The 27,864-nt window shown below is 45.4% G+C and overlaps 1 protein-coding gene across 11 annotated transcripts in view; it reads right to left on the reverse strand.

Annotated features, from left to right (window-relative positions):
* The window catches only part of HMBOX1 (homeobox containing 1), a 490,629-nt gene that overhangs the window by 39,444 nt on the left and 423,321 nt on the right, over positions 1-27,864 (reverse strand). For 4 of the 11 annotated variants that reach the window (XM_086928008.1, XM_086928011.1, XM_086928001.1 and 1 more), the window contains 2 exons: positions 21,693-21,788; positions 9,759-9,847 (listed from right to left, as the gene is read on the reverse strand). In XM_086928008.1, coding sequence (XP_086784134.1) covers positions 9,759-9,847; positions 21,693-21,788 — 185 coding nt within the window. Of the gene's footprint in view, positions 1-9,758; positions 9,854-21,692; positions 21,789-27,864 lie in introns of all 11 variants that reach the window. The other 7 variants (XM_086928002.1, XM_086928010.1, XM_086928006.1 and 4 more) reach the window with 2 other exon arrangements.

Below are 27,864 nucleotides of genomic sequence, written 5' to 3' on the forward strand. Positions count from 1 at the left end.
TTGATCAACCAATCGTCCAGGTACGGGTAGACGAACACCTTGTTCTTCCTCAGGTGTGCTGCTAGCACCGCCATGCACTTAGAGAATGTTCTCGGTGCAGACTTCAGTCCGAATGGGAGTACTGTGTATTGATAATGATTGGCGCCGACTTGGAATCGCAGGAACTTCCTGTGTTTGTGTGCAATGGGCACATGGAAGTACGCATCCTGTAGGTCTATAGCACATAGCCAGTCTCCCTGTTGCAACTGAGGATAAATCTGATGCAACGACAGCATGCGAAACTTCTCTCTGCGAATCCACTTGTTTGCCTGTCTCAAGTCCAGAATGGGTCTGAACTCGTTCTTGTCCTTCTTGCGAACCAGGAAGAACCAGGAGTACAGACCTCTTCCTCTTTGAGACAGAAGTACGTCTTCCAGCGCCCTTTTCCTTAACAGGATATCGGCCTCCGCCTGGAGCTCGCGCAGCTGAAACTGCGAGCTGACCGGTGGAATTGCTGGAGGCGGGCTGGTGAACCGAAGACTGTATCCATTGCAAACAATATTCAGCACCCACTTGTCCTGAGTAATTTTTCTCCACTCTGCCAGAACAAATTGAACGCTTTCCCCCACCGGAGTGGGTAACGGATGCAGGGGAAGTAAGCGCTAAGGGCCTAGACTCGGCCCGGCCTTTGGTCGCTGGTGCAAACTGTTGGCCGCCTCTGCCTTTCTGGCGCTTCTGGAACGGCCTTCGGAACTGCTGCTGTCCCGAAGCTTGGCCACGCCCTCTGCCCTGTCCACCGAACCGTCTCTGGAACGGGCGGTACGATTTCTTTGTCTCCTTGGGCTTTTCCAGACCTACAGCCGTGAGTGTTTCGGCCTCCGCATTTATGCGGGCCATTTCGTCATCCGCATGTTTTCCAAACAGGGTTTCGCCAGAGAATGGTAAATTGGCAACCCTTTGCTGTGCGTCAGGTTACAGCGACGTGAGGCGGAGCCAGGCGTGTCGTCGCTGGTTAATCCCATGGCAGAAGCCATGCGCCACCAGGAGGGAAGAATCGGCTGCAGCACTGATGACCTGATTCGCCCCCAACATCCCCTCGTTTAACACCTCCTGAAATCTTCTCTCTTGTCACGAGGTAGGTGTTCCACAAACTGCTAGAGGGATTTCCAGAGGGCTCGGTCGTAGCGCCCCAACAAGGCCGTGGCACTCGCAGCCTTCATGGAAGTCGCCGACGTCCCACAAACTTTCCTCCCAGCCGAATCCAGCCATCTAGATTCTTTATCTGGTGGGACTGTGGATGACGAGTGGTGGCATGCTGTTTACGAGCCGCCGTCACTATCACAGAGTCCGGAGGGGGTTCCACCCTTAAAAAAGCCGGATCTGAGTCAGGAGCCCAGTATTTTTTCTGTAGTCTCGAGGGGGCCGCCTAAGTCACCGCCGGGGTGAGAAAAAGGTCCATGGTCGGATCCTCCAGGCCCGGTACCAGTGGCAGTAATGGCCGAGACAGATGTTTCTGGTGCAGCGTCTCGGAGATTACCGATTTCTTGGGCGTGGGCACCGTCAACGAGATGCCCAATTTTGCTGCACCTCTTAACAGGACATCGTGAGTGGACACCAGATCGTCCACCGGTGACACCCTTGTCTCTGGTGACTCGGAGAATAATCCCTGGTCCCTGAGGACCTCGTATGGGAACGAGACTGCGCCTCCTGTGGCGTCGTCTCAACCACGTGGATGACCTGTTGCGTGATCGTTCCCTCCTCCAGGAACGAGAACGTGATCTCTTAGTCCGTGGACGCTCCGCAGGTTTCCGTGGAGGCGTCTTCCGTGGCCTTTCCTGGGGCTTTGGTTTAGGCGTCCCCTTAGGCGGTGTAGGAAGTGGAGGCAGTGACACCGACCTTGGCGGAGGGACAGGAGTCATCTCCGACTGAGGGGCGGGCCCATGAGGCGGAAGCGCTGGTGGTGGTTGTCCTGAGGGAGGAAGTGGTGGAAGCGGAGGGTTGACGGGAGGATCCTCCTTAGGTACGGGAGGCGGGGGCGCGTTCGGCCGAGGTGGTGTATAAACCACCGAGTACACCGAGCCCGGTGACTTCTTTGGGGGAGGGGACTGCGAACCAGCCCCTCCAGTAGGTGATCGCCGTCTCCGGCGCCCTCCACCAGACCCAGCGTGACTTCTGGCGCCAGAACTCCTTCTGCACCGCTTAGGAGAGTTGGAAAAACTACGAGACACCAATCTCTTTCTTCTTGATGCTGAGCGTGCTTTTCCTGCGTCGAACATCGCCTCCGTGACTCCGGCGTCGAACGCCGCCTCCGCGACGTCTAACGCTTCTTCCTCGACGCCAAACGCCACCTCCGCGACGTCAAACATTCAGTCCTCGACGATGAGCATCGACTCCTCCTTGACGCGACCGGTTTCTCGAGGTCCTTGACGTCTAGGATCCCCTCGACGCCGACCGTCTTCTCGACGGCGACCGGCGGTGTCGCCTCAACGGCGAGCGCCGACGCCTGTCGCTCCTTCTTCGACGCAAATGGCTCGACGCTGACGTCGACGACGAAGAAGCCGCCGACGGTGATCTCAACGGCGGCCTACCCAGGCCCTTCGACGTCGATCCTTCACGCCGTCTCGACCCGGAGCCCCGGGGAGATGGGGAACACACCGTCGTCATCCCTCTCGACGTCGTCGTCGATGCAATCGACGCCGACGGAGACCGGGACCGTTTGCTTGTCTTCCTACCTCTGGGGAGCCCCCCAGAGGCCTCAGCAGAGGCAGAGGGAGCCTTCCCAGCCTGCCCAGACCCACCTGCAGCCTGCAGTCGTCTCTCCTCTAGGCCTTGAAGCCTAATCTTCAGCCTTTCCCTCAGGGTCCTTGCTGAAAAGTTCTGGCAGATGTCACATTCTTCAGGGACATGTGCTTCAGGGAGACAGAGTATGCAGACGTCGTGTGGATCAGTCTTGGACTTCTTCCTTCCACATGCTGGGCACTTGTCGAAAAGAGCAGGCATTTTAGAGCCCTAAAAAGCCTGAACAAATACACAGGAGTGAAGGGAAACACCAAGACACAAACTGAAAACACTTTTAAATCAAAAAGTGCACAAAAATCCAATAAACCCTTGAAAAAGGGAGAGCTCAATGCCTCAGGGTCCTGTTAGCAGGAGCCGGAAAAAAGAACTGAAAGTAAAAGGGACCTGCTGTGCATTCTGGGATACTGGGAGAAGTTCTGGAAAGTTCTCTTAAAGGCACAGTATCCTATTTAAGCCACATAATGACAGCCTATGCGGCTTGTCTGTCCATGCCTTCCTCTCTATCATTCCAGAGTCTTTTACTGGTAGAGGCAAGTTTCTCTATGGAAAAAACTGGGCAGGCTGTGTTGTGTGTGAATTTTTTGGTGGAATTTCTAGTTGAAGTACTGGACAGTGTAGCCCGTGGATATAGGCTGCATTATTTGTCTTTAAATTCTCTCTTAATGTCTTTGTAGTTCTGCAATTTTTGACAATTTAAGAGATTATTTTTGATTGCCGGGGTCCAAGCACATGGGCGGGACTATTCACTAGATTATGACTATACACAGAGATCCCCTACTACAGAACTGTACATTTGCAGAACGGATTCTATTCTGCCCATGCTTATATTTACGCTACGTAGATTTCCACACAGGAAGAACAGGGACCTACGGAAATGTCGCGTGACATTCCCAGTGACACCTGGAAGCCTGCTTCTAGCGCACCTTTCCAACTGTAAGTCTGTGAATATTTGTGAACTAAAAACAGTAAAAGTATGTTTAGGCGAAAACATCTTTGCGTGCTTTAAACTTTTTTTTATATGAATTGAGCCCTCTAAATTTACATTTTGTACTTTGAAAGTCTGACCAAGAGCAGAGTGCCCTAACGGAAATCATGGAAGAAATGAGATACTGTTGCCTTGAAAAGGCCCCCGGGGGGAAGTGGGGGGCGTTTGTCAGGTTCACTGTGCCCCAGCCCTGCTTCCCTCTTCGAGGTGCCACTGAGCACCACTGAACGTCTCGTCAGTCACCCGGCGGCCCACGCCCTCTTGCTTTCGCGGGTTTATCCTTCATAGAGTTCCTGAAGCAGGGAGCCTGCTGGCAGAGGACTCCAGCCTTGTAAAAGGGTTGGGCGAAGTCCAACGGGTGCAGTCCCGCATGCAGAAGCGCGAGGAAGAGCTGCGGGTGCGGCCTGCTCAGGAAGAGCGAGCACAAGTTCCAGCAGGACACGGAGCACTATCTGTTCTGTATTCTCACACCCACAGCAGGATGTACAGAGATAAAGACAAAGATAGGACCCGCCCAGCTCCCGGAAATGGCGTCTCTGGTGTGTATCTGTAAGGTAGCTCGGTTGGCTCTGCGTCAGTGCAAGAGGTGCATGTTTGTAACATAGTGTTACGTGGAAGCATCCAGGCCTGACGCAGTCTCTCATCACTTCGATGTGGATGAAAGGAATATATTGGAGCACGACTGTCACTATTAATAAAAGTTATGTGGTATCTACGGAACTTTGCTGAAGGGGGAAGAGTCTCTGCAGTCCCAACCCTAATGCGGTCGGGGATGGCAGCTTACTTCTAACTGGTCTACAAATAGGAGGACTTTAACGTTGCAAAACTACGTAAAAATCTCTAAAGCACCTTCAAAAGGCACTGCAGCTGCTTGCTTCCGAAGGCAAAACGCCTTGGGATGAGAGGAATGCAGCGGCAGATTCCCGTGAGTGGTGCGAGCGCGCTTGTGTGAAATCTGACACAGAACAGACGGCGCACTGCGCGCCGCTGCTCGTAACCGCAATCGATAGGCCGTGGGCGGATACATTTCCTGGGAAAGGTGGGACATGCACCTGCCTTTGCCCAATTGTGTGCTGTTTTTACAAAGAAGCACGCAAAGCCCAATAGAAGAAATTCTCCCAAAAAAAAACCACACACATGAGTGTGTGCAAAGTCCAGAGTGATTCCAAGAGGTTGTTTTCCTAGAGCAGTGCATGCGCGCTGTGCAAGGCTCGACCCAAAAACAGCCACTACCCAATTATATACTGGCTTGTCATTGACATGTACCACAGTATACTGGAAAGTTACCGCTGTATACCATGGCCCAAAATATAATCAAGGCCTAGCTGTATTATTGAATTGTGGTACCACTGTGTCACGCATGATGTCACATGGGCAACACAATACTTAATTCTGTTTTACAAAGTAACACAGGGCCACCATGCGTTGATTGTTAAATTTGGAGAAACACAAGGCAGCGCAAGTCGCAATTTTGCATTACTCTGCACACCAAAATCTGCACTGCTGCTAAATTCTACATACATTTGTACCCCACTCCACTATAGGTATTCCACTCTATGCCTATCCACTGTATGAAACTCCACTCCATGCTATTACACTACATGCCACTCCACTTTATGCTCCTATAGTATACGCCACTCCACTCTATGCTCCTATACTGTACACAACTCCGCTCTACGTCACTCAAGTCTACGTCATTCCACTAGACGCTACGCCACTCTACGACATTCAACTGTATGGGACTCTGCGCTATTCCACTGTATGCCACTTCAGTGTATAGATCTCCACTACGCCACTTAATTTAGCTCTATTTCACTGGACGCCACGCCAATGTGCACCACTAAACTGCATGCTATTACATGCTTCCCCATTCCACTGTACACAACTACAGTCGACACCACTACTCTGTACGCCACTCCACTGTATGCTACTCCACTATACACTATTACACTCTACCCAACTCCACTCTACGCTATTTCACTGTACCTAACTTCATTCTACACCACTGCAGAAAATCCTACTCCGCTATATGCAACTCCAGTATATGCCATTCCACTGTCGCCACTCAGCTTTATGCTATTTCACTGTATGCCACTCCACTGTTTGCTACTCCACTCCAATGTATGCTATTCAATGGGACGTCACTCCACTGTATGCTACTCCACTTTACGCCCCTCCAATGTACGCTATTTAATTGGATGCCACTCCAATGTATGCCTCTCTACCCCACTCCAGTCTACACCACAACACTGTACGCCACTGCACTGTACGCTATGTACGATGTTCACCTTCTCAAAGTAATTGTGGATGGCTTCCTAGCCTTTGAAGCCACATTGTATACATAGTTTTAACATTCAAATTAGGTGCACATTTTATGGTCCTGTTACCTAGGCTCATTTAGAAGGTATGCAACCTTCAATGAAGCAGATCCATGGGGCTATGTTTCCATCACTCAAAAATCAAATTCAGGCCTACATCTTTTGGTCATCAGAATCAAATGACAGACTAAGAAATTTGGTGCATTTGAAAAAAGCATACAACGGGTGATCTCCAAGATTCAGATGTTTTAATTATTTGCTTTAATTCTTCATCTACCCCTTCTTCATTGTCAATCGCTTCAGTAGAATGATGCCTTTACCATCTTCTCTGTCTCTGAGCCACAAAACGATGCCACCAAGATACTTCACTAAAATGTCACTGGTGTAACTAGTAAATTGGGCTACATAGTCTAGGGAGCTTACACAGGGACCAATAGAACAGACTGCATCCAGGAAACCTGGGCATTAGCTGCAGAATAATATAAAGGCAGCTCAACATACTTTAGATGTGAAGAGGCACTTGGCCAAACCCCATGTGGCATTTTGATCTGGATTTAATTTCACCTTTTTACTAAGAACTATGATTACATGTAGCCTAGGCGGGGCGAAGTAAGTCTCAGTCATTTTTCTGTCTCTAACATGGATCGGAATTTTAACTACGGATTTTTGGTTTTAAAAGTTCTGAAAATTCTCCTTTGACAGTAGAAAAGGGCAGCTTTATTTGGCATATAAATGAGTGCTTCAATACCAAATTGCTTGATTAAGGGTATTTGGATAAGAACTAGCCTTGTGAAAATGAGTACCAAGGACGATAGCCCCATTTTATTAAACAAATAAAGCAAATCAGCGGCTTTACAGTTGTTGACAGTCTATGACTGACGAATATTAGAACAGTTTTTCACTGGCAATCTGATTACCCTCTTAAATTAGGCCAAACTACATCTTAAGTTGGCAAAGGTACACTTTGAGATAAACCAGGAGTTGTAAAGTTTTTTTACAGCTTTCCATAGTTTTTTTAAAATTTGTTTATTGAGTTTCTACAATACAGCAAACAAGACAGCAAGTAGAATAGTGCATTCTAAAGATAGATACATGTGCGACATCAACATCGGAAAGTCAAGGCAATATAGTACGGAGTCCATTCAATTAGATCGGCAAGGGACTTCATACATCAGTGGCATCATGCAACATAACAGTTCTATGCAGTCAAATATATGTGCATAACTAGCTAGCAACCAGGGATCAAGTCGTGGAATGAATCGTGTCTGGAGAATGTGGATTGAGGTCGTCCTCAATAGGATGTTCCAGGAGATACATCTTAAGTGGATCCCAAATATCCCTATGGCGGGAGGTTAGGGGGAGGAGTTGAGAATATGCATATGTTTGCTCTTTTCAAAATACCATATCTTTAATCCACTCCTTAAATGCAGGTGCTCTGTTTCGACCCCATCTGCATGCCACCCGTCTCCTGGCCAACAATAGGCTGAAGGAGACACATTTGCGATACAGCTTTCCATTGTTATCCTTCCATAATTATATAACCAGAAGTAACCAAACAATTACTGTGGCTATTGCTGTTCTCAAAGTTAAATGTTGTATTCTTTTTTATTTACATTGAGAGGCGTTACCTTAAATGAAATTAATTTATGACCTAACACAATTGATGAGGTTATTGTAGACTTAGGAAAGACCATTCAGAGGCAATTGTTAACAAGAGCTACTTCGTCTCATCAGTTAATAGCTACTCACCACCTTTCTGGCATCTTTGAAAACACAGAAAATAAAAAATAAGCTAGAAAGGATCACAAAACTACTTTGGGTCCCTCTATGTTGCTGTAAACAGTAAAAGATGAACATACACATATTGTCAGCAACAAGACGAAAATTGGACTTCGTGCTTAGGTGGAGGAAATAATGTTTTGCACAGGAAGTATAATTGCCATTCAGTATTACAAACCTAAGGCCTTCTAAATTGAGTTTAATTAAGGAAATAATACCAAAATAATCCATGTTTCCCATTATATTCAACCAAGTGAAGGAACATAGTCTCACATCACTTACTCAAATGTTTTACAACTCGCTCCATCATGGTGAATACTACTGTATATTCTAGGATTCAGTTTATATACACTACAGGATCTATATTTATGCATTACCTTAGGACCACAAACAACCACAGATTATCCCCACAGCAGTACCAAGTCCCCAGAGAGCTTCCCACATGGTACTGACTGTGTGTGTGGGGCTTTGTCCACCTTACCTAGAATTATTCCCAAGTGACGGTTAACTGAACAATGCCTAATTTATTTTCTCCCTGGCAAGCTGGACATGGAATGATGCATTCTCGGGCCCCAGTATCTATAGAAACATTCCATTGTCATTATCCTCATCCTCAAGGTGGCTACTGAATAGTTAGGAAGACTATAGCCTCTGGTTGGTTTCGGGGCTGCCTGTCCTCACACAAACTCTACTTGCAAGATTTCACCACGACTAATGAATGCGATCTTCAAAGCGGTCATCTATATTGGCTAGCAGATCATGAAAATTATGAGCCCTTGGACGTTTACATGCTGAAGGAAGTCACCAGGAAATGATGTATCCCAATAGTGGGTCAAGGGGCATATGACATCAAACCTCTAATTATGCTGGGATGAAGGACAGGGCCACCAATTGTTAATGGACGATTAAGTGCTCACAACTCAATGTTGTGTCATATCAGAACATGTTATTTTTGCAATCTGAAAAGAACCATAACCTGATGTAAACGTCAGCAGTTAGCTGTTAATTGCAATCAGAACAACATAGTTCAGTCGCATATATACACTGCAGAATATTTTACCGATGCTTTTTACTCCAGAATCCAAGCACAAGTACTGCATTCAGTGATTGCAATTGAAAACTATGAAATATATCCTCATATAAAAGCAGTGTTGCAATAAATATATATTTGGTAGCCAGAGACGGGCATTCTTTTATTCATTTTGCAAAACGTGCTGGTAACGACCCAGAAAGCTCTATTGTTCCTCACTGGAATGTTCTTTTCCCAGAACATTCGAAGCAACTCCGCGTTATGGCAAACAATGCCACGAGCAGTACCAGTAATAAAACACATCTCCTTTTTAGTTACTAGAGGTATCGCTGAGCATATTATTTCCCTTTTCCCCATAAGCTCCAGCAATGTTCAAAATATGGCACAAATGGCTAACAATACAACTGCCATGAATGCATTATTTGACGTCGAATTTTACATCTAGTATTGGTTTTAAAATATTGCTTAAGTTAAAAAAGGATTTGCCTTAAATTATAATAGCTAATCAGTAGTTTCTTTCGTTTCAAAATGTTGTTACCCACACTTCTGTGATTGGGCTTTCTTTCTGCAGAGGGTGAAAGGAATCAAACGAAGAGGGCACTGTTTCTTACCTGTTTCCACAAACTTCTCACACTATTAACAGCCGGAAATATTAAAAAAAAAAACACATTAAAGAAATAGACCTTTTGCCAGTGGGAAGGGCAGATTCGATAGTTTACCCCGAGTATTTATAATTCTGAATAAACCACTTCACTCATGGTTTTGTGCTCAGGAGCACAGACCCGGGTTCTACTGAGACAGCATGTCAATCTCGGAGTATACCTGAACATTCAAGAGTTACTCGTGAGAGGAAGGTTTAGATCCTCACCTGCTCAGAATAGTCGTTTCCATCCACGTCATCACTGTTGGAATGACCGCCAGGGCTTTGTACATCGATCCCATGACTCTCCAGGATTGCTGCTTCTTCGAAAAAAGCAAATAGGTCCCTAAATTATCTGACACAGTAATGTAAAGGTTTCAAATCGTCACAACAAGTCTTCACTAATTAACAAAAATATTGCAATCACAGGTTGAAAAGGGATACAAGACTGCTGATAGAGCAAGCCGATAAACCCAATGTCCATGGCTAAAGGAAGCTATATATCATAAAGTGGACTGCTTACCTCATCACAGCTTCATCAAATCTAAGCAGATAAACCCAATGTCTATGGCTAAAGGAAGCTATATATCATAAAGTGGACTGCTTACCTCATCACAGCTTCATCAAATCTAAGCAGATGAACCCAATGTCTATGGCTAAAGGAAGCTATATATCATAAAGTGGACTGTTTACCTCATCACAGCTTCATCAAATCTAAGCAGATAAACCCAATGTCTATGGCTAAAGGAAGCTATATATCATAAGGTGGACTGCTTAGCTCATCACAGCTTCATCAAATCTAAGCAGATAAACCCAATGTCTATGGCTAAAGGAAGCTAAATATCATAAAGTGGACTGTTTACCTCATCACAGCTTCATCAAATCTAAGCAGATAAACCCAATGTCTATGGCTAAAGGAAGCTAAATATCATAAGGTGGACTGCTTAGCTCATCACAGCTTCATCAAATCTAAGCAGATAAACCCAATGTCTATGGCTAAAGGAAGCTATATATCATAAGGTGGACTGTTTACCTCATCACAGCTTCATAAACGCTAAGCAGATAAGCCCAATGCCGACGGCTAAAGGAAGCTAAATATCACAAGGCGGACTGCTTAGCTCATCACAGCTTCATAAAATGTTTGACTGCCCGCTTTTATATATATTTTCAAAACCGTTACAGTTGCTTTCAGCATTTTGATCTGCCTTTATCAGGTTTGTATCCTACTTAAGCAAACTATAACCACCAGCCTTTTATTAGAGCTGGCTAAGCACAGATTTAGCTGTGTGCGGTGAGCACGTGTCATCAACACCAAACACAAACAGAAAGTGGCTGCAGGTGGGTCCCCGTCATCCAAAGGTTTGTTTGGGTGAGTCCTTTCAGCTGTTGCGTGTGGAAAAAAATCATTAACATTTTAGTTGAGGCTAGAGGAATACCTCAGTCTGGCCAAAGATAGCTTCCAGACTGCAGAGCACAGAGTGTGAAGAAAAGGATCTATGCACTGGAATGGAGTTTCAGACTCCTGTTGATGCTCCACCAATGGTGATTTTACATCTAAATGCGATTTTTGCTCTTACTGACAGGATGAAATGCACCTTGATGTGAAAGTGTACCTGAATGTGATTATTGTCCTAAATACGATGCCTCAGTGGTGCACAACTTTCACCACTAATATAACATCTTGGCTACTGCATTTGTACTCAGTACGCTTGAATATTGCATCCAAATGTAATACCACTCTCCTGTTGATGATGTACCAAGGATGATTTAGTTACTGAATGTGACTTTCCCACATAAATAGGAAATACCCGCTCCCTCACCCTTAGGGTAATGATATCAGACAGCATAATATCAGCATAAATCAAGGTCGTTCGGAGCACACTGTGAACAAAGTAACCCCTATGCTGAAACTGACCAATATCTATCAAGGATTAAACCAACAGACTTCAATTTAACCATCATCCCTTGAAACAACCTCCCTCTGTCAACCAACCTCCTGGTTCAATCTGGCTACGCGACAGAATAGCACACCAACCTTTACCCCACAGAGGGCAGGATCACAGCACAAAACACTAACACTAACTTCAAACTGAAGCAGGATTATTGGATTGAGGCGATACAGAATCTGCAAAACAACTTTCAATCTCTCAAAATTCTCAAGCACTCTCCTCCAAGCACTCTCGTTCAAGGGACGATGTCTTACCCTCGTCCTTCATTACAGCCCTCTCTGGGGAAACTCTTTCACCCCTCCTCAACATCATCAATACCTCCCTCACTCAAGGGATCTTCCCAGAAGCTCTCAAGACATGCTAGATCCTCCCACTCTAAAAGAAACATCTGGTTTTATTGAGCAAGCACATGCAAACATAAACGTTCACAAACGCTTATAGACTATTTGTGCAGTGCAGTGGCTCTGCGCTACTTGTCTCCTTTTGTGCCCTATTTTTTATTCCACCAAAAATGCAACACTGCTGTTGTAATTGACTAATTGTATGACATTTGCGTCATGCGGCACAGCAAGTTTGGGGAATAAAAAATAAGGTGAAAACATAAGAGGTGCACAATGCGGTATGTTGCACCTAGATATGGTATAAATTGTGTGCATTTGTGCATGACTGGCTGGAAGTGTACTACTGTAATGGCTAAATCACCGATAAATAAGAATATACAAAAATTTCAGTAACTCACTCAATACCACATTCTGAATGTTTGCTCGGTGTCAAAGCGTTATAGGCAAGGCCACTGAAATTATGAGATTCTGTAGCCAAAGAATTTTCTGCATGCTTATGGTTTAACTGAATTTGCCACATAATGCATAGTTTGCTGCATAATCTGCATATTTTAACAAAATAAATGTTTCTAGCTCAAAAGTAGCAAATGTTACTAAAAATACTGGCCCATGTGTTGCCCTGCAGTGTACGGCCATTTACAAAGGTTAATTCATCTCTTTTCTGTTGCTGATTGCTCTATTTCAGAGTTAAAGTAGTGCTAATGAGGTCAAATCTTGCCCAGGCAGTGCAAACATTTGTAGAAACAAAAAAATAATGAAGTAATACTGCCACAAAATGTGTCGTATTACATCACATAATTAGCTTTCTCTTATTTAGTCAACGCTACGGTAAAATTCGGGGTTGACCTGATTGTAGGTGTCTGCTACCTTCCTTTCAAAGACAAACGTTTTTCCACACAAAAAACAATACATTAAAACGGTACCGTATGTCTCTAGTAATCCAAGATTTCAAGATATCAAAGGTTTAACAAACTTATGAATAATTGCTGGTCTCCTAATCTGCACTGGGATCAAATAAAATTTTGCAAGTCTCCACAATAATTCCAACACTGCCATAAAAGAGTCAGAAACCTAAAAATCTAAGAACCAAGCTGTCAGACTAAAACTAGAGTTCTATATCATCCACAATTCAAGTTTATGAATTGAGTGCCTCATGTATTATTATTGCATTTGCAAAGTGGTTTAATTGTGGATTTACTTTTTGTGAATAAAACAGTGTGTTGCGAACCAACTTATGTAGTAATAGGTCGGTTCACAAAATACCGAATCGCCGGGGGTCGCAGAATGAAGGCTAATTAATTACCTATCTTGCTAGTCGGAATTTGCAACCCCCTGTGATTGGATGCAATCACAGAGATGATGGCCTGCAAGGGCCAGCAGACCATCCTCCCTATTGATTACATTCTAAAACTGAAAAATGTAAAATAAAAAAAACCTTAACGTGGGGCTGAGGCTGCCAACCTGATTCCCAAAAGGCAAGGAGTCCTATGGAACCCCCCCGCCCCCACTGTGCAAATCAGTTATCCACCCCAGCTCTGGGATCTGTAACTCACCAATGGCCTGAGACCGCAGTTGCAGTCACAAACCGCTGATTGCATTCCTTTCAAGAATGAAAATGGAGGTGGGAAGTCTTTCACGTCCCCTCCTATTTGCGATTTGAAATGGAGGGCAAAAGTCATTTACAAGTTGGGAAGAATATTCCAACTGGTAAAAAAGACTTTTATGCATAAAAGAAAACTCTTCTGCGATCGCAAATTGTGTGATTTTGGCGAATCGCAATATTTGAGATCGGAAAAGGGCTTTGTACATGAGGCCCTACATTCCTTATTAGTCCAAATAAACAGACTAACAATCATCACGAAACAATCGAAGTCCTGCTCTATACAAATAGTTCATTTCAAATTTAAAAACCCCCCAGCTTATTTCTAATACATTACACTGTTTTTGCTGTTAGAGATAAAACACATATTTTGATACATTACTGGGTATACCGCAAGAGTATACCCAAGTTTATGCATCCAATGAGAAAGACAACTGTAGACGTGAAAGCTGGTTAACAAACAAGCATTGGAAATGCAATAGGTCTCGCATTAGAAAAGTTGGAGCTATTGGTCTTGTAAATGACAAATATTTTATTTATTTGTTGCTTTTTAAAATAGCTAAATTGATAGCTTTGTCATTTACAATGCCAATAGTTATAACTTTCGCGAATGTGACACCTATAGCATTTGGAATGCAACATGTTTTGTATTTACGTGACTTAGATGGCAGCTCTGGTCGTTAGGCCACATCTCTAGAGAGCAGGAGAGTGCAGCAGGGGAGAGAAGCACAGCAATGCAATAGGTCTCGCATTAGGAAAGTTTGAGCTATTGGTATTGTAAAGGACACTTTTTTTATTTATGTGCTTGTTTTGATAATAGCGAAATTAATAGCTTTGTTATTTACAATGCCAATAGTTTTATCTTTCGCAAATGTGACACCTATTGTAACACAATATGTGTTGTAGCACTGAGTGGTGTGAGGGGTGTGAGGGTTAGGGAGGGTGAGGGTGAGTGGTTGTGTGAGGGTGTGTGAGGGGGTGAGGGTGAGTGAGGGGGTGTGAGGGTGAGGGTGTGTGAGGGGGTGAGGGTGTGTGAGGGTGAGTGAGGGGGTGTGAGGGGGTGAGGGTTAGGGGGTGTGAGGGTGACTGAGGGTGTGAGGGTGAGGGGATGAGGGTAAGGGTGTGTGAGGGTGAGGGGGGTGATGGTGAGAGAGGGTGAGGGTGTGTGAGGGTGTGTGAGGGTGTGTGAGGGTGTGAGGGTTGTGGGGGGGGTGAGGATGAGTGAGGGTGAGGGATTGTGAGGGTGAGAGGATGTGAGGGTGTGTGATGGTGAGGAAGTGTGAGGGTGACTGGGGGTGTGTGAGGGTGAGGGGGTGAGGGTAAGGGTGTGTGAGGGTGAGTGGGTGTGTGAGGGGGTGTGAAGGTGTGTGAGGGTGAGTGAGGGGGTGTGAGGGTGAGGGAGGGGGTGCGAGGGTGAGGGAGGGGGTGAGGGGTGAGGGTGACAGGGTGTGTCAGGGTGAGGGGGTGAGGGTAAGGTTGTGGGTGTCTGAGGGTGAGGGGTCTGAGGGTGAGGGGTGTGAGGGTGAGTGAGGGTGAGAGGGTTGTGAGGGGGGTTGAGGGTGTGAGGGTGAGTGAGGGTGTGTGAGGATGAGTGGGTGAGGGGGTGAAATGGCCTTGGTACTGTGTGAAGCAACATCGAGGTCCCTTTGGCTGTATGCCTGTATGAAAAAAATAACACCTCAAATGGCTGGGCTCCGCGGTTGCAATGGACTGAGCTTACGACACAATTCAACAAGCACTGGCAAAGGCAGTGAAGAAAGTTTGAGCTATTGGCATTGTAAATGACACTTTTTTATGTGTTGGTTTTGAAAACATACATTAATAGCATTGTCATTTACAATGCCAATAGCTTTTCCTTTCGCAAATGTGACACCTATTGCATTTGTAGTGCAATATGTGTTGAGAGTGAGTGAGTGGGAGAGTCAGTGAGTGAGTGGGAGAGTCAGTGAGTGAGTGGGAGAGTCAGTGAGTGAGTGAGTGGGAGAGTCAGTGCTCTGTGTGCTTTCATATTGCAGTGACTCAGTCATTTAGTATGGAAATGCAATTCCTGGTACAGGAATTGTGATATTAAGTTGTGTTGCATTGTGGGTTGAATGCTTTATGGCATATGTCTTGATTTTAAATTCTGGCTTCTGTAAACTAAGGCCAAACATATTTTCATTGTCTTTTTAGGACGTTGTTTAGTTGTAAACATTTACAATAAAATTATTGATGAGAAAACAGTGCTTGGCAGGGATGTGAGTTAGTTACTTGTCTAGTTTGCAAGGGTGTGTGGGAGTGCAGAGGGGAAAAAGGAGTATGTGTGCGTGTTAAAACGATCTATAAGGGTGGAATGTATACAATGTATTGAATCCCCTAGTGGCAGGATGAAAGAAACTTGGGGGAAAAATCTACAAACTGAGGTCTACATTTGTCTGCCCATTCAATCCTCCAAGGAGGTGTCAGTGATATTCCTCAGGAATAATGTCACCCTCCCTGCTAGCAGGGTATAATCAAGGCACTCGTTTTATACACTACCCGGAGCTGCAGTGTATGTATGATGTCAGGTATCCACTCCAGTAACTGAACTATAGGTCTGTAACGAGAAACTTACAACATCAATACAAGTTTAAAATAAGGAATACAAGACGGCTGAACCCTGATGGACTCCTTATGTTGAAAATGTACCAGTGGTGGCCGTTTTTGCCCACAGTGAGTAGCGTCTGTGTCCCAGCAAGGATGCCAAACCATCTTCATGCTGCCTATATAGATGTCGTTATTCCCGATAGCGTCCAAAAGAATGAAGGAAATGCACTTAGTGAGGTTTTTGCAAAGGTAGTAAAATGCATGCTGCCTACTCCCAAGATGATTTACGGAGTGCCAAAGATTGGCACGACCTTTGACCTTTTGAAGCCAGATCATACTCTGGTAAGCGGCCACGTTACGCAATGATCGTAATAGATACGTATGCCTGGGCTGAGGCGCGAGATAATCGGAACACAAACTGCAGGGTAGATGAACGAAGAATAGTGCATATGTTGTGCTCCAGCTCGCAGAATAATTATGCAGACAAAAAACTAGCTTTGTGCTTCAAAGCACTGTTTCTGTCTCACCTCTACGCAATCTCACACAAATGGGACAAAGCCCTGTCAGCTGCATTATGCAAAATTAACAGAAATGGATCAGGCGGTATTATCAAATAGGAAAGGTTTTGAATCCTGGTTATGGTGCAATAGGGTGCTCGGAAGAGGAGCTAAAATATGGGGCTCAGAAATACAAAGCAACACAGAAAATAATAGTTATTCTGTCAAGGGTTCAAACAAGAGAGACCATCACCCTGTCCCAGGAAGATTTAATAAATCAGTGCCCATCAGGAAATTCCCAGAGAGGAATACATGCAATTTCAACACTGTGGCTCTGCAACAGAGCACACGAGCAAAACCTTGGTTTGGGCTCGCTCACCATGCTGTCCGCCCATCCCTGTACGTAAAATGGAATAATGGCGACATTAAGCAAAATCGTAAGCCGTATTACTCCAGCAACACTTCTGGTTTGTAGAGAGTCAGGCGGCACAGCAGAGCTGTCGGCAGAGAGGGTTCAGTTCACACCAATGCCTCACACTCCAATTTCCACAAAATAATTATTCTCACCAAGCGGAGAGCAGGGGATCAAGAGATTAAAGCCTGCTGCAGCATTCTTTCAGCACCTCGATTAAAAGTGGCTAGATGTTCAGGAAGCTTATGTTTAGTCTGATGAAATCTAGCAGGCTGTCAAGGATGTGGTATGAGGGGCGAGCGACTCGCACCTTAAGCAGATTCTTTCAAATGATGACGCACCTAAGGTCCTTTGGCAGCCACAACCTCAGGCAGAGAAGGGACAGGCATAATGAAATCATCTCCTACGCAGAAATAAAGTACGAGGTTTGAATTACAGCGGTGAGATTTGGTATGCAATGTTTGTGGATTCTGCCTTTGAATATATATAACAAGCAGATCAGAGAAGCAAACTGGTCCGTAATTCTATTTTGACGCAACGCTCAGCAAAGGCCTAACTATGAGAGAGAGAGAGAAACAAGACGGAGGGCATTGCTGTGGGGAGGGGGGAGGAGAAATGCGACACAGCCGTACTTCACACGGCCGGCCGGCTGTGAAACTGAAAGCACGGCCGGCCGGCCGTGAAAGCCTTTGATGTTGCAGGGGGTGGAGCGGCACGAAGCTGGGCAACAGATGGCTGACAATTTGATGCTGTGCATGCGCATTTTAGGTCAATGCGCTTGCGCATTGGCCTAAAAGCACACGGGCACAGCATCAAATCGCCAGTCAGTTAAAGTCTGTTTAAAGCCCTATAGCCTCGCTTCTCTCAATGCATGCGCATTGAGAGGTCACGAGACCTAAAAAAGGATCTGCCTAATGAAATCCTGCAAAAGCAACCATGGCATGGACTTTACTGTTTAAGGCTTATTTCAAGTTATTACACGTTAAACCATTATATAATTGGAAAACAAATGTGTCGTACTGTTAGGACGGCATGTCATTCAGAAAGGAAGGAAGAAGTGCCTAACAGAAGACCCAGATATTAAACCTGCATCACCACACACCTTAAACTCGTTCGGCGTCGTTGACTCAGCACTTGTATGCTCGGTTTCTAAAGAGGGTGGAAGGTCTGAGTAGCGTAGGAGGGTGCTAAAATGCAACAGTCTTGTAACTATCTTATTTAGATCTCCAGTAGGATTTCGGAGAAGTAACCTGGTGCCGGGCTCAGGCAAGGCACAGAGAGAATGTTATGCAAATTTGTAGAGCATGCTACTACCTGCGATAGCATCCTGGTGCTGCAGCAGGAGTAAGTGTTAAGTGTGCCTAGGGGGAGTAGGAGAGGAAGCTAGTCGAACACCCAGGTACTCTATATTATGTTAAATGCACAGACTTCGGCATCTGAATGTACTCCCTAGTACTAACCAGCTCACTTACTGTACAATTCTCTGGGTGTTCGTAGGCGTTTCAATGCCAAAGGAGTGAAAAGGGCTGTCTATTATCACGTCCTAGGTTCAGCAACACTCTTAGTCTATCTTCGTAACCATCTAACTCTGGAACAAAACCTAGGGGTTCATAGGCTTTGGAACCCAAGCAGTAAGAAGTAAAAAAAGGCTATCTACTACCCCATTCTAGGTATAGCACGAGAAACAGCCCATCGTACCCACCAACTGGAGCAAGCACGATGCAAGATCTAAGAAGAAGTACTGCGACTTAACCACAGCTACATATTTACTACATTGAAGTCAATTTTACAAAGTTGTGATATGGTTATAGAAGCTTTTTGTTCTTGAATTAATCTTATGTATTCACTGAAATAATATTTCTGAATTCTTTTAGCATAGGGGAAGGGTGTTCTATAGGCTGGAAGTGTTGGACAAGGGAATGCGGATTTCAAAAGAGAATCTAGATGAGGTTTTTACTAAACCACTTGAACGATCAACTCCAAAACCCCCCCCAAAAATAAAGGTTACTGGATTCCGCATTGACTGAACAGCGGAAGAAAAAAAATGTATACAAATGTATAAGGTAGTGCTTTGGGCTTCAAAAATGTGATCCTGAGCAGGCCATCTGCTTGGCTGCCTGTAAGTGAAGACACTTCAGCATACATTTCAAGGCTTGCCAACTTGGGAACATGTTTGCAGATGTGTCACATGGGGCTGAAGTAACTGGAGGTCAAGAAAACACTTTCCTAACTGACTAACCATCACATAACAACACGTTGCTCTAACAGACTCAGCTATAAATATCAATCGTCTTGACAAGGTAACAGGTGCAACATTCTTGTTGAATTGTAACCATTAAAGTTAAATGGACAACGTGCATTTAAGGAATTCCAACTCTATGCATCTCAAACAATGAGTACAAACACAATCATATGGTTATATGTGAAATTAAATACCCCATTACCAAAAAACATTTCCCTAATAAATCTGTCGATTAATATGGCAACCACTTGTCCTTTTATTCCCCCTTCAGGCATTTGTGAGCTCACTGCCCTACCTCATGGCCTCCCCAATATACTTTTGTAGATCACATGTGGTCAATTTCCCCTCCCAGAATTCATAGTTATGGTTTTCTTAGTAAACTATTTCCAGATTATGGTTTTGTTAGTTATGGAGTAGAGATTTTCACACAATGCCCATTCACAAAGTCTACTCTGAATAACCAAGCAGTCACTCGACTGTGACTTATCTTAAAAATAAACAAAGTTATTTCCTTCTGGTTTTGCAGCCTCCACACACAATCCTGCTTTCCCTGTGTATGCTTCTCTGATGCCGAGGGAGGGCAGAGGAATCTATTAGTACCACTGCAGAACATTCTGGAGTGAATCGCTATATAAGCTGTAGAAGCGGAGTTGTAAACAGGTCTAGAGGAGCATCAAGTGGTGGAGACAAAAAGTTAAATAAAGGGTCCTCAAATAAAGTTAAACACATTCATCCAACAGACAGATGAATGAATCCTTCTCCAACTCTGTATCTTAAGAACACAGTGCAAAGAGATTAATAAAATGGATTAAGGACTAACCCATCTCCTGATTACTAATGGCAACCAAAGACGAAGGAATCTGTGACATCATCCCCAAGAATAACAAGATTTTACCGCTCCCTAAGAAGCAATGTATTGTGTTTGCTGGGCAGTGGACGTGCTCAGTTACCAGAGGATGTCAGACTTTTGGGCATTCCAGTCCTGCCAGAGTGACTCAGAAACAGAGTGCTGAGTATAGCAGTCTAGAAAAGATTTAGCATGCAACTATTTTGAATTTTCGTTGTGAGCAATGTACAAGTATGTCCATTTACAGCTCCTCACAATATGAGTTTGAAGGTTAATCAGGTAAGTATGTACATTAGTGAAGCATAGATGGCAACTCTACCTATAAAACAACAGAGAGCTAACTGCCTGATGGAGGTTTACAGGGGGCAGGACAACAAAAGATTAGGGCTAAGGGGAGCAGAAATATATCAACAAGGACTGGGGTTACAATGAGCAGAGGAAGGCTGATAGGGAGGGCCGGGCAGCGAGTAGAGCTGCAGGGGGCAGGGGCATGAGGTGACAAGGGGTGAAGAGTGGGAAATCTTCAGATATGATCGCCATCAAGTGCTAATAAAACTGCTATGTTAGTTTTGTTAAATTAAACCTTTCATCGCCAGTTCTCCATATCACTCCTAGGGACACCTCAAAAGGAGCAGCAACCCTAGCTAAAAGGTAAAGACACTCTACCATTCGGAAAAAGTTCATCAGGATTTACCCTCAGTACCACACCAAGCGCACACATGAGTGCACCATGTGTCCCGGTGACTGCGGTCAAAAGCTTTGCCTGAGAGACTGGGCTTACCATTCCTCTGTTGTTCATTTATGGAACTATGGGCCAGATGTATCAAGGGTTTTCCAGTTCGCAAACGAGCCGGTTCGCAGAAGGGAAAAAGCCTTTTGGTATCTATCACCCAAAAGGCCTTCGTAAAATAAGGAATCGCTAAATTTGCGATTCCCTATTTTGCAAATGCATTTAAGGAATCACAATTTGCGATTCTTTAAATGAAATGCAGGAAGCAAACAATATTTGTGACCCAACTTTAAAGAATCGCAAATTACCACCAACTTCAAGTTGGTGGTAATATGCGAATTCCATGAAAAGCTCACATATTTCAAGGTGCCATGTGGCATACATACATACCCTTAGGGCATGTATGTGCGCCACATGTGCACACATGCATATTTGTGCATTTGGTACCCTTGAAATTGCATGCTCAATGTGCAAGTACCTATTGGGTACTCGCAAGTTGCGCATTCAATTCCCATTCATTCATATGGGTCTCAAGGCCCATATGAATGAATGGGACGTCATTTCTTATTTGCAATTCGTAATTTGCGAGCCGCAAATAAGGAATATTTATAAATTGCACATTTTTCAGCGAAACCTACATACATTGCATTTTGTGATTCTGTAATAGCGAATAAAGTAAAATTCGCTATTATAGAATCGCAAAAGCATTTCTTGGTACATCTGGCCCTATATCTCTATATCTCATCAAACACACTATTAGCTATTATTCAAAAATTCCCACAATGCCTTGTTTCAGAAACAGATATGCATGAGCAAACTACACTGAACTTGGGGCACAATACAAAAAACAAGTACTCTATTTGCTCAGGTTAGCCTCATTGTTCAACCTGTTCCCTCTTCCCCTCTGGGTGTGTGTGCTTCTGACGCAAGCTACTCCATATATCAGAGGCACATGATGTTACACGGTCCAATACATTACCAATATTAGCTCTCCTTTTGATCTCCTTTCTTCTGTTGGCGAACCAGTTATAAACTTTGAGAGAAGTGACGCGCTCCAGGTCGGAGAGTTTCTTTCCTGCAAGAGAAAATACAGCGCATGAGAGTGAATCTTCACAAGAACAACACAGGCTGCTCATTCTTTTACTACCTGGTTACGCGTGGATCTGGCACACCAGGGGTATAGGAGGTTAAGTCTGTTGGTGAAGGGAAGTGCTGGAGATAGGAACTGAGCTTAACTCAACCACTGGGGCATCAGTGCCATTTACAGAATTAAATGACACTTACTTTCTAGTTAAGGGTCTCCCAGATGTCATTTTTATTTTCTTCTGTACATCATGAGTAGACTTCAAAGCACGGCACTGCTGTAGTTATTCGCAGGCCTTTTTCATATCTATCTCTCTCTTTCTTTTTGTTTTAATAGTCATCAAATGCCATTTTTTTCCAGCTCCATCCTCAAGAACAGGTGGTCATTCGTTTATCACACAATCTCTGCAAAGCAGTCATATCTCAGAAACCTAAATCGATAGATTAGCGTTGTAATAAAACGTAAGCATGGAAGAGCAGGTTGAAGCCTTGTATGTTGAAAGCAGGGCAATATACTAAGTAAAGGCTCTAGCAGCCGCCTTGGATACTGGAGCTGGAGCTGTAGCTGTAGGTCACCAGGGTGGGAAAAGAGAACAGAGATCCCCCTGAGATGCAGTTACTTCCATGGTTTAATCTTACACCGCTGGTTAAACACCCATCGAGTCCAACCCAACAAATTACAAACACCACGTAATAAAAATAGGATTAACCAGGCAAATGTGCCCTTTGAAAACACAGCTTGAATCAGAAACAGAGGCCTCAGCACCCTGGAATGAGAGGGCTGGCACTGGGAAGAGTAGACGAGCGGGAGGCTTTACTCTTGCATAAAGAAGTGCATAGCATCACTGTGCTGCCTAGATAAACTTTGTGCAGGGAGTGCTCCTCGTTTCACCAGTACCAAAAAACTCCTCAATACAAGGAGAGAAGAAGTCCTGTGAAGCTACAACGTAAGGAGCGATGCGGCCGTTCTGGCTGCCAGTACAGAACTATCAGGAAAATTACAAACCTGAACAACGGATGCTCTAAGCAGTGCTTAATTTGTAAAAACAAATCACCAAACAAAATAATAAGTGCAGGGGCCTAAAGCTTTTCTTAGGAGTCTGCCACCAGTGCTGCCCCGAATACCAGGGTTGCGTAGTCGTGACTGCGCCCTACACTTCCGGTCTCTGTACCTCACTCTTGCAGGTTCTTTTTTAGGTCGAGTCTACTAGTCAGCACACGCGCGGTCTTTTGCTAGGCGCGTTGTGGCTTTCCATGAAGATAAAGCTACTTGAAGCCCATCCACTGCTTACCATTGGTTGCCTTCCTTGGTCACTCATTTGCCTGCTTCATATTTGGGTAGCATCTTTTCAACCTTCGGTTTGTCTCTGCCATGGAGCATAGCCTGTGTACCATGTGCATTGTTTGCCAGGTGTCTGTGCATGATGTTAGGGAACAACTTTTTTCTTTTTGTGTAAGCACTTAGAGTGCATACGTTTTCGAGCTTCCCCCTTGTGCTGCTTCCTGTCCCTGTGTGCTTCTTGCCACCCTCCTCCCTGTTGAATCTGCGCCCAACCCTTGTAGATGTTGCTTCCATGTCCCGCCATCGTTCCTGTGTTGCTTTTGCATCTGATGCCCTCCTTTTGTTGCTTCTGTGTCCACCTGTCCTCCATATGTTTTTTCCGTGACAGCCATGTTCTCTGTGATGCTTCCCACTCCCGTTTATTTGCCCAGTTACTTCCACCCCCCAGTTGCTTCCACACACAAAGGTGAGACCTATTGGTTTTGCCAATGCTTGTTAATGCATGTATTCTCCCCTTCGTCATTGTTTTCTGATATTTTTCTTCTTCCTTTTTCTGACTTTTTATCTTTCTTTTCTCTAATAAGGAATATAAAGTACTGGTCCCCAAAAAACAAGTGCTAGTGCCGAACATGGCAACCACGACACAAAGGACTTAGTATTAGTGAAAAGGGACTGTGTGTTGGCTCAGAAGGAGTAGTTTCTGTCCTGTAACTCCAGTTCTGTAGTAGGGGTATCTCCTTTATAGTCATAATCTAATGAATAGTCCTGCCCATGTGTGTGGACCCCGGCAATCAAAAATAATCTCTTAAGTTGTCAAAAAATTGCAGAACTGCAAAGACACTTAAGAGAGAATTTAAAGACAAATAATGCAGCCTATATCCACAGGCTACACTGTCCAGTACTTCAACTAGAAATTCCACCAAAAACACCACACATACAACACAGCCTGCCCAGTTTCTTCACATAGAAACTTGCCTCTACAAGTAAAAACCTCTGGAATGATAGAGAGGAAGGCCTGGACAGACAAGCCCCATAGGCTGTCATTATGTGGCTTAAATAGGATACTGTGCCTTTAAGAGAACTTTCCAGAACTTTTCCCAGTATCCCAGAATGCACAGCAGGTCCCTTTTACTTTCAGTTCTTTTTGAAGGCGTAACACGCCAGACCTGTAACATTCCTTACATGAATAACTTTCTCCACCGGGGAGGCGGGAGGGCGCTTATGACTATAACAGAAATACCCCTACTACAGAACTGTAGTTACAGGACAGAAACTACTCCTTCTGTAGTAGGGGATCTCTGTGTATAGTCATAATCTAGTGAATAGAATGGCAAGCCCATCCCCACACCAAAGCTGTGGTGGAGAGAAGAAAATTAACACCACTACTGTGCGAAAAGATTTCGCAGCGAAGCCTGTCCAACCTGAGCGTCTGTCCTGGCATCAGTGTCCGGACTGTAATGCTTAGCAAAGGTATGAACCGACTTCCAAGTGGCTGCCTTGCAGATTTCTGCAAACGGCACGTTACGGGGCAAGGCTGTTGTGGCAGCTTTGCCCCTGGTGGAATGAACCTTAGGCTTACCTCCTGAGGTCTTATTAGCTTTTTGGTAACACAGCTGTATGCAGGACACAATCCACCTAGAAATGGACTGCTTAGAGGTAGCAAGACCCGTCCTGACCGATCCATAATTGATAAACAATTGGTCTGACCTACGAATATCTTTGGTTTTATCCAGATAAAATTTCAACACCCTCCTAACATCCAGGGAATGTAGAGACCTTTCCGCTGGAGATGAAGGATTCTGAAAAAACGTAGGCAAAGTTATGGTCTGGTTGACATGAAAATCAGAAAAACCTTGGGAAGAAATTTAGGGTGAGTACGCATAACAACCTTAGCAGCATGAAATACAGTATAAGGTTCTTGGCAACAGAACGCCTGAATTTCACTCACCCTGCGGGCCGATGTAATGGCCACGAGGAACGCCGCCTTCCAGGACAGGTGCTGCAACGAAGCCTTATGAATAGGTTCAAAAGGCTCCTTCATCAATCTGGACAGCACCACATTCAATTCCCATGACGGCGAAGGAAGCCGGACAGGAGGGAATACTTTCTTCAAGCCTTCCAGAAAATCTTTGATCACAGGGATCTGGAAAAATGAAGTCTGTGAAGGGCATTTCCTGTAGGCAGTCAATTCGGCGAGATAAACCTTAATGGAATGAACATTAAGTCCAGACTGCGCCAAATGCAGAAGGTAAGGAAGGATGACATCTTCCTTGCACGTCGTCGGGTCATAGTTCTTGGACTTGCACCAGATACAGAACCTCTTCCACTTGTAAGCATAGGAAGTCCGAGTGGAAGGCCTCTTAGACTCCTTCTGTATGTCCATGCAATCTTCAGGTAGATTCAAATGGCCATATTGCACTATCTCAGGAGCCATGCCGCCAAACTCAAAGACGAGAGTTTGGAGTGCAACATCTGCCCCCGAACTTCGTGAGAAGGTCCGGCCTGCACGGCAGCCGTATGTGAGGAAGGAGAGACCGTTGAAGCAGGTCTGTGAACCACAACTGCCTGGGCCATTCCGGGGCAATGAGTATCATCCGCGCCCTGGACCGAGCCAACTTGATGAGTACCGCCGGAATCAGGGGAATGGGTGGAAAAGCGTACATAAAGCAGTTCGACCAGTCAATCCATAGCGCATTCTCCAGCGTCCCCTGCTGGTAGTACCTGGTGGTGAAGTCTCAGCATTTGCTGTTTTCGGCGGTGGCGAACAGATCTACGTCTGGAGTCCCCCACCTTGCGAAGACCTCTCCTAGTACTTCCGTCGTTTATGACCCATTCGTGGTTTTCCTGAATCAGTCTGCTCCGGGCGTCCGCCTGAACATTCTGCACACCTGGTAGATGGGTAGCCGTTATCGTCAGTCCTCTGGCCAGAAGCCAGTGCCAGATCGCCTGCGCCTCCTGCGACAGAGTGCGTGATCTCGAACCCCCCTGCTTGTTGAGGTAATACATCGTGGTCGTATTGTCCGTCTGTACAAGCAGAGAGTTGGTCTGGAAGGACGGATGAAAGGCCTTCAGTGCCAAGTGAACAGCTCTGAGTTCCAGGAAATTGTTGTGATACGTGGACTCCGTCGGGGACCACGTTCCTTGAATCTGTAAGTCTCCGGAGTGCGCCCCCCAGCCGTGGAGTGAAGCATCCGTCACGACGGTCTGCGTGGGAATGTCCTTGTGGAAGGGAACCCCTCTGAGGAGATTCTCCGCCGAACACCACCACTTCAGAGACTGAAGAGCATGCAGAGACAGTCGTATCTTGTCGTCCCAAGATCCTTTCCTCTGATCCCACTGGTCCTCCAAGCACTCTTGCAACGGTCTCATGTGCAGTCGTGCGTGTGGCGTTAGGAAGATACAAGAGGCCATCGATCCCAGTAGAGAAGACAGTGTCCTCACTGTTGTAGATGGAGTGGTCATAAGAGTCTGAGCCTTCCGAAGGAGTGATGCGCGTCGCTCCTCCGAAGGAGACACGCTTGCTGACAGCGTATTGATGGAGGCTCCCAAGTACTGTTTGCATTGGACCGGAGTCGGGACAGACTTGGACATGTTGACGTGCAACCCCAGCTTGTTCAAGAGAACGCACGTCTTCTGGAAGTGCGCTCGAGCTTCCGAGAAGGAGGAGGCCTTGATCAACCAATCGTCCAGGTATGGGTAGACAAACACCTTGTTCTTCCTCAGGTGTGCTGCTACCACCGCCATGCACTTCGAGAATGTTCTCGGTGCAGACTTCAGTCCGAATGGGAGTACTGTGTATTGATAATGATTGGCGCCGACTTGGAATCGCAGGAACCTCCTGTGTTTGTGTGCAATGGGCACATGGAAGTACGCATCCTGTAAGTCTATAGCACACAGCCAGTCTCCCTGTTGCAACTGAGGATAAATCTGATGCAACGACAGCATGCAAAACTTTTCTCTGCGAATCCACTTGTTTGCCTGCCTTAAGTCTAGAATGGGCCTGAACTCGTTCTTGGCTTTTTCACAAACGAGGAAGAACTGGGAGTACAGTCCTCTTCCTCTCTGAGACAGTGGCACGTCTTCTATTGCCCTTTTCCTTAACAGAATATCTGCCTCCGCCTGAAGCTCGTGTAGTTGAAACTGCGAGCTGACCGGCGGAATTGCTGGAGGCGGGACAGTGAACAGAAGACTGTATCCATTGCAAACAATATTCAGCACCGACTTGTCCCGAGTAATTTTTTTCCACTCTGCCAGTAAAAATTGAACGCTTCCCCCAACCGGAGTGGGTAACGGATGTAGGGGAAGTAAGCGCTCAGGGCCTAGATCCGGCCGGGCCTTTGGTCGCTGTTGCCGACTGTTGACCTCCTCTGCCTTTCTGGCACTTCTGGAACGGCCTTCGGAACTGCTGTTGTTGTTGCTGTTGCTGTCCCGAAGGTTGGCCACGCCCTCTGCCCTGTCCGCCGAACTGCCTCTGGAAAGGTCGGTATGACTTCTTAGTCTCTTTGGACTTCTCTAGGCCCACAGCCGTGAGCATCTCAGCCTCAGCCTTCATGCGGGCCATTTCGTCATCCGCATGTTTCCCGAACAGAGTCTCGCCAGAGAATGGCAAATTGGCAACCCTCTGTTGGGCGTCAGGTTTTAACGACGTGAGGCGGAGCCAAGCGTGTCGTCTCTGGTTAATCCCATGGCAGAAGCCATGCGCCGCCAAGAGGGAAGAATCGGCCGCAGCACTGATGACCTGATTCGCCACCAACAACCCCTCGTTTAACACCTCCTGGAAATCTTC

The sequence above is a fragment of the Lissotriton vulgaris genome, chromosome 6, assembly GCF_964263255.1.
Source record: "Lissotriton vulgaris chromosome 6, aLisVul1.2, whole genome shotgun sequence".
In the NCBI taxonomy this organism is placed as follows: domain Eukaryota; kingdom Metazoa; phylum Chordata; class Amphibia; order Caudata; family Salamandridae; genus Lissotriton; species Lissotriton vulgaris.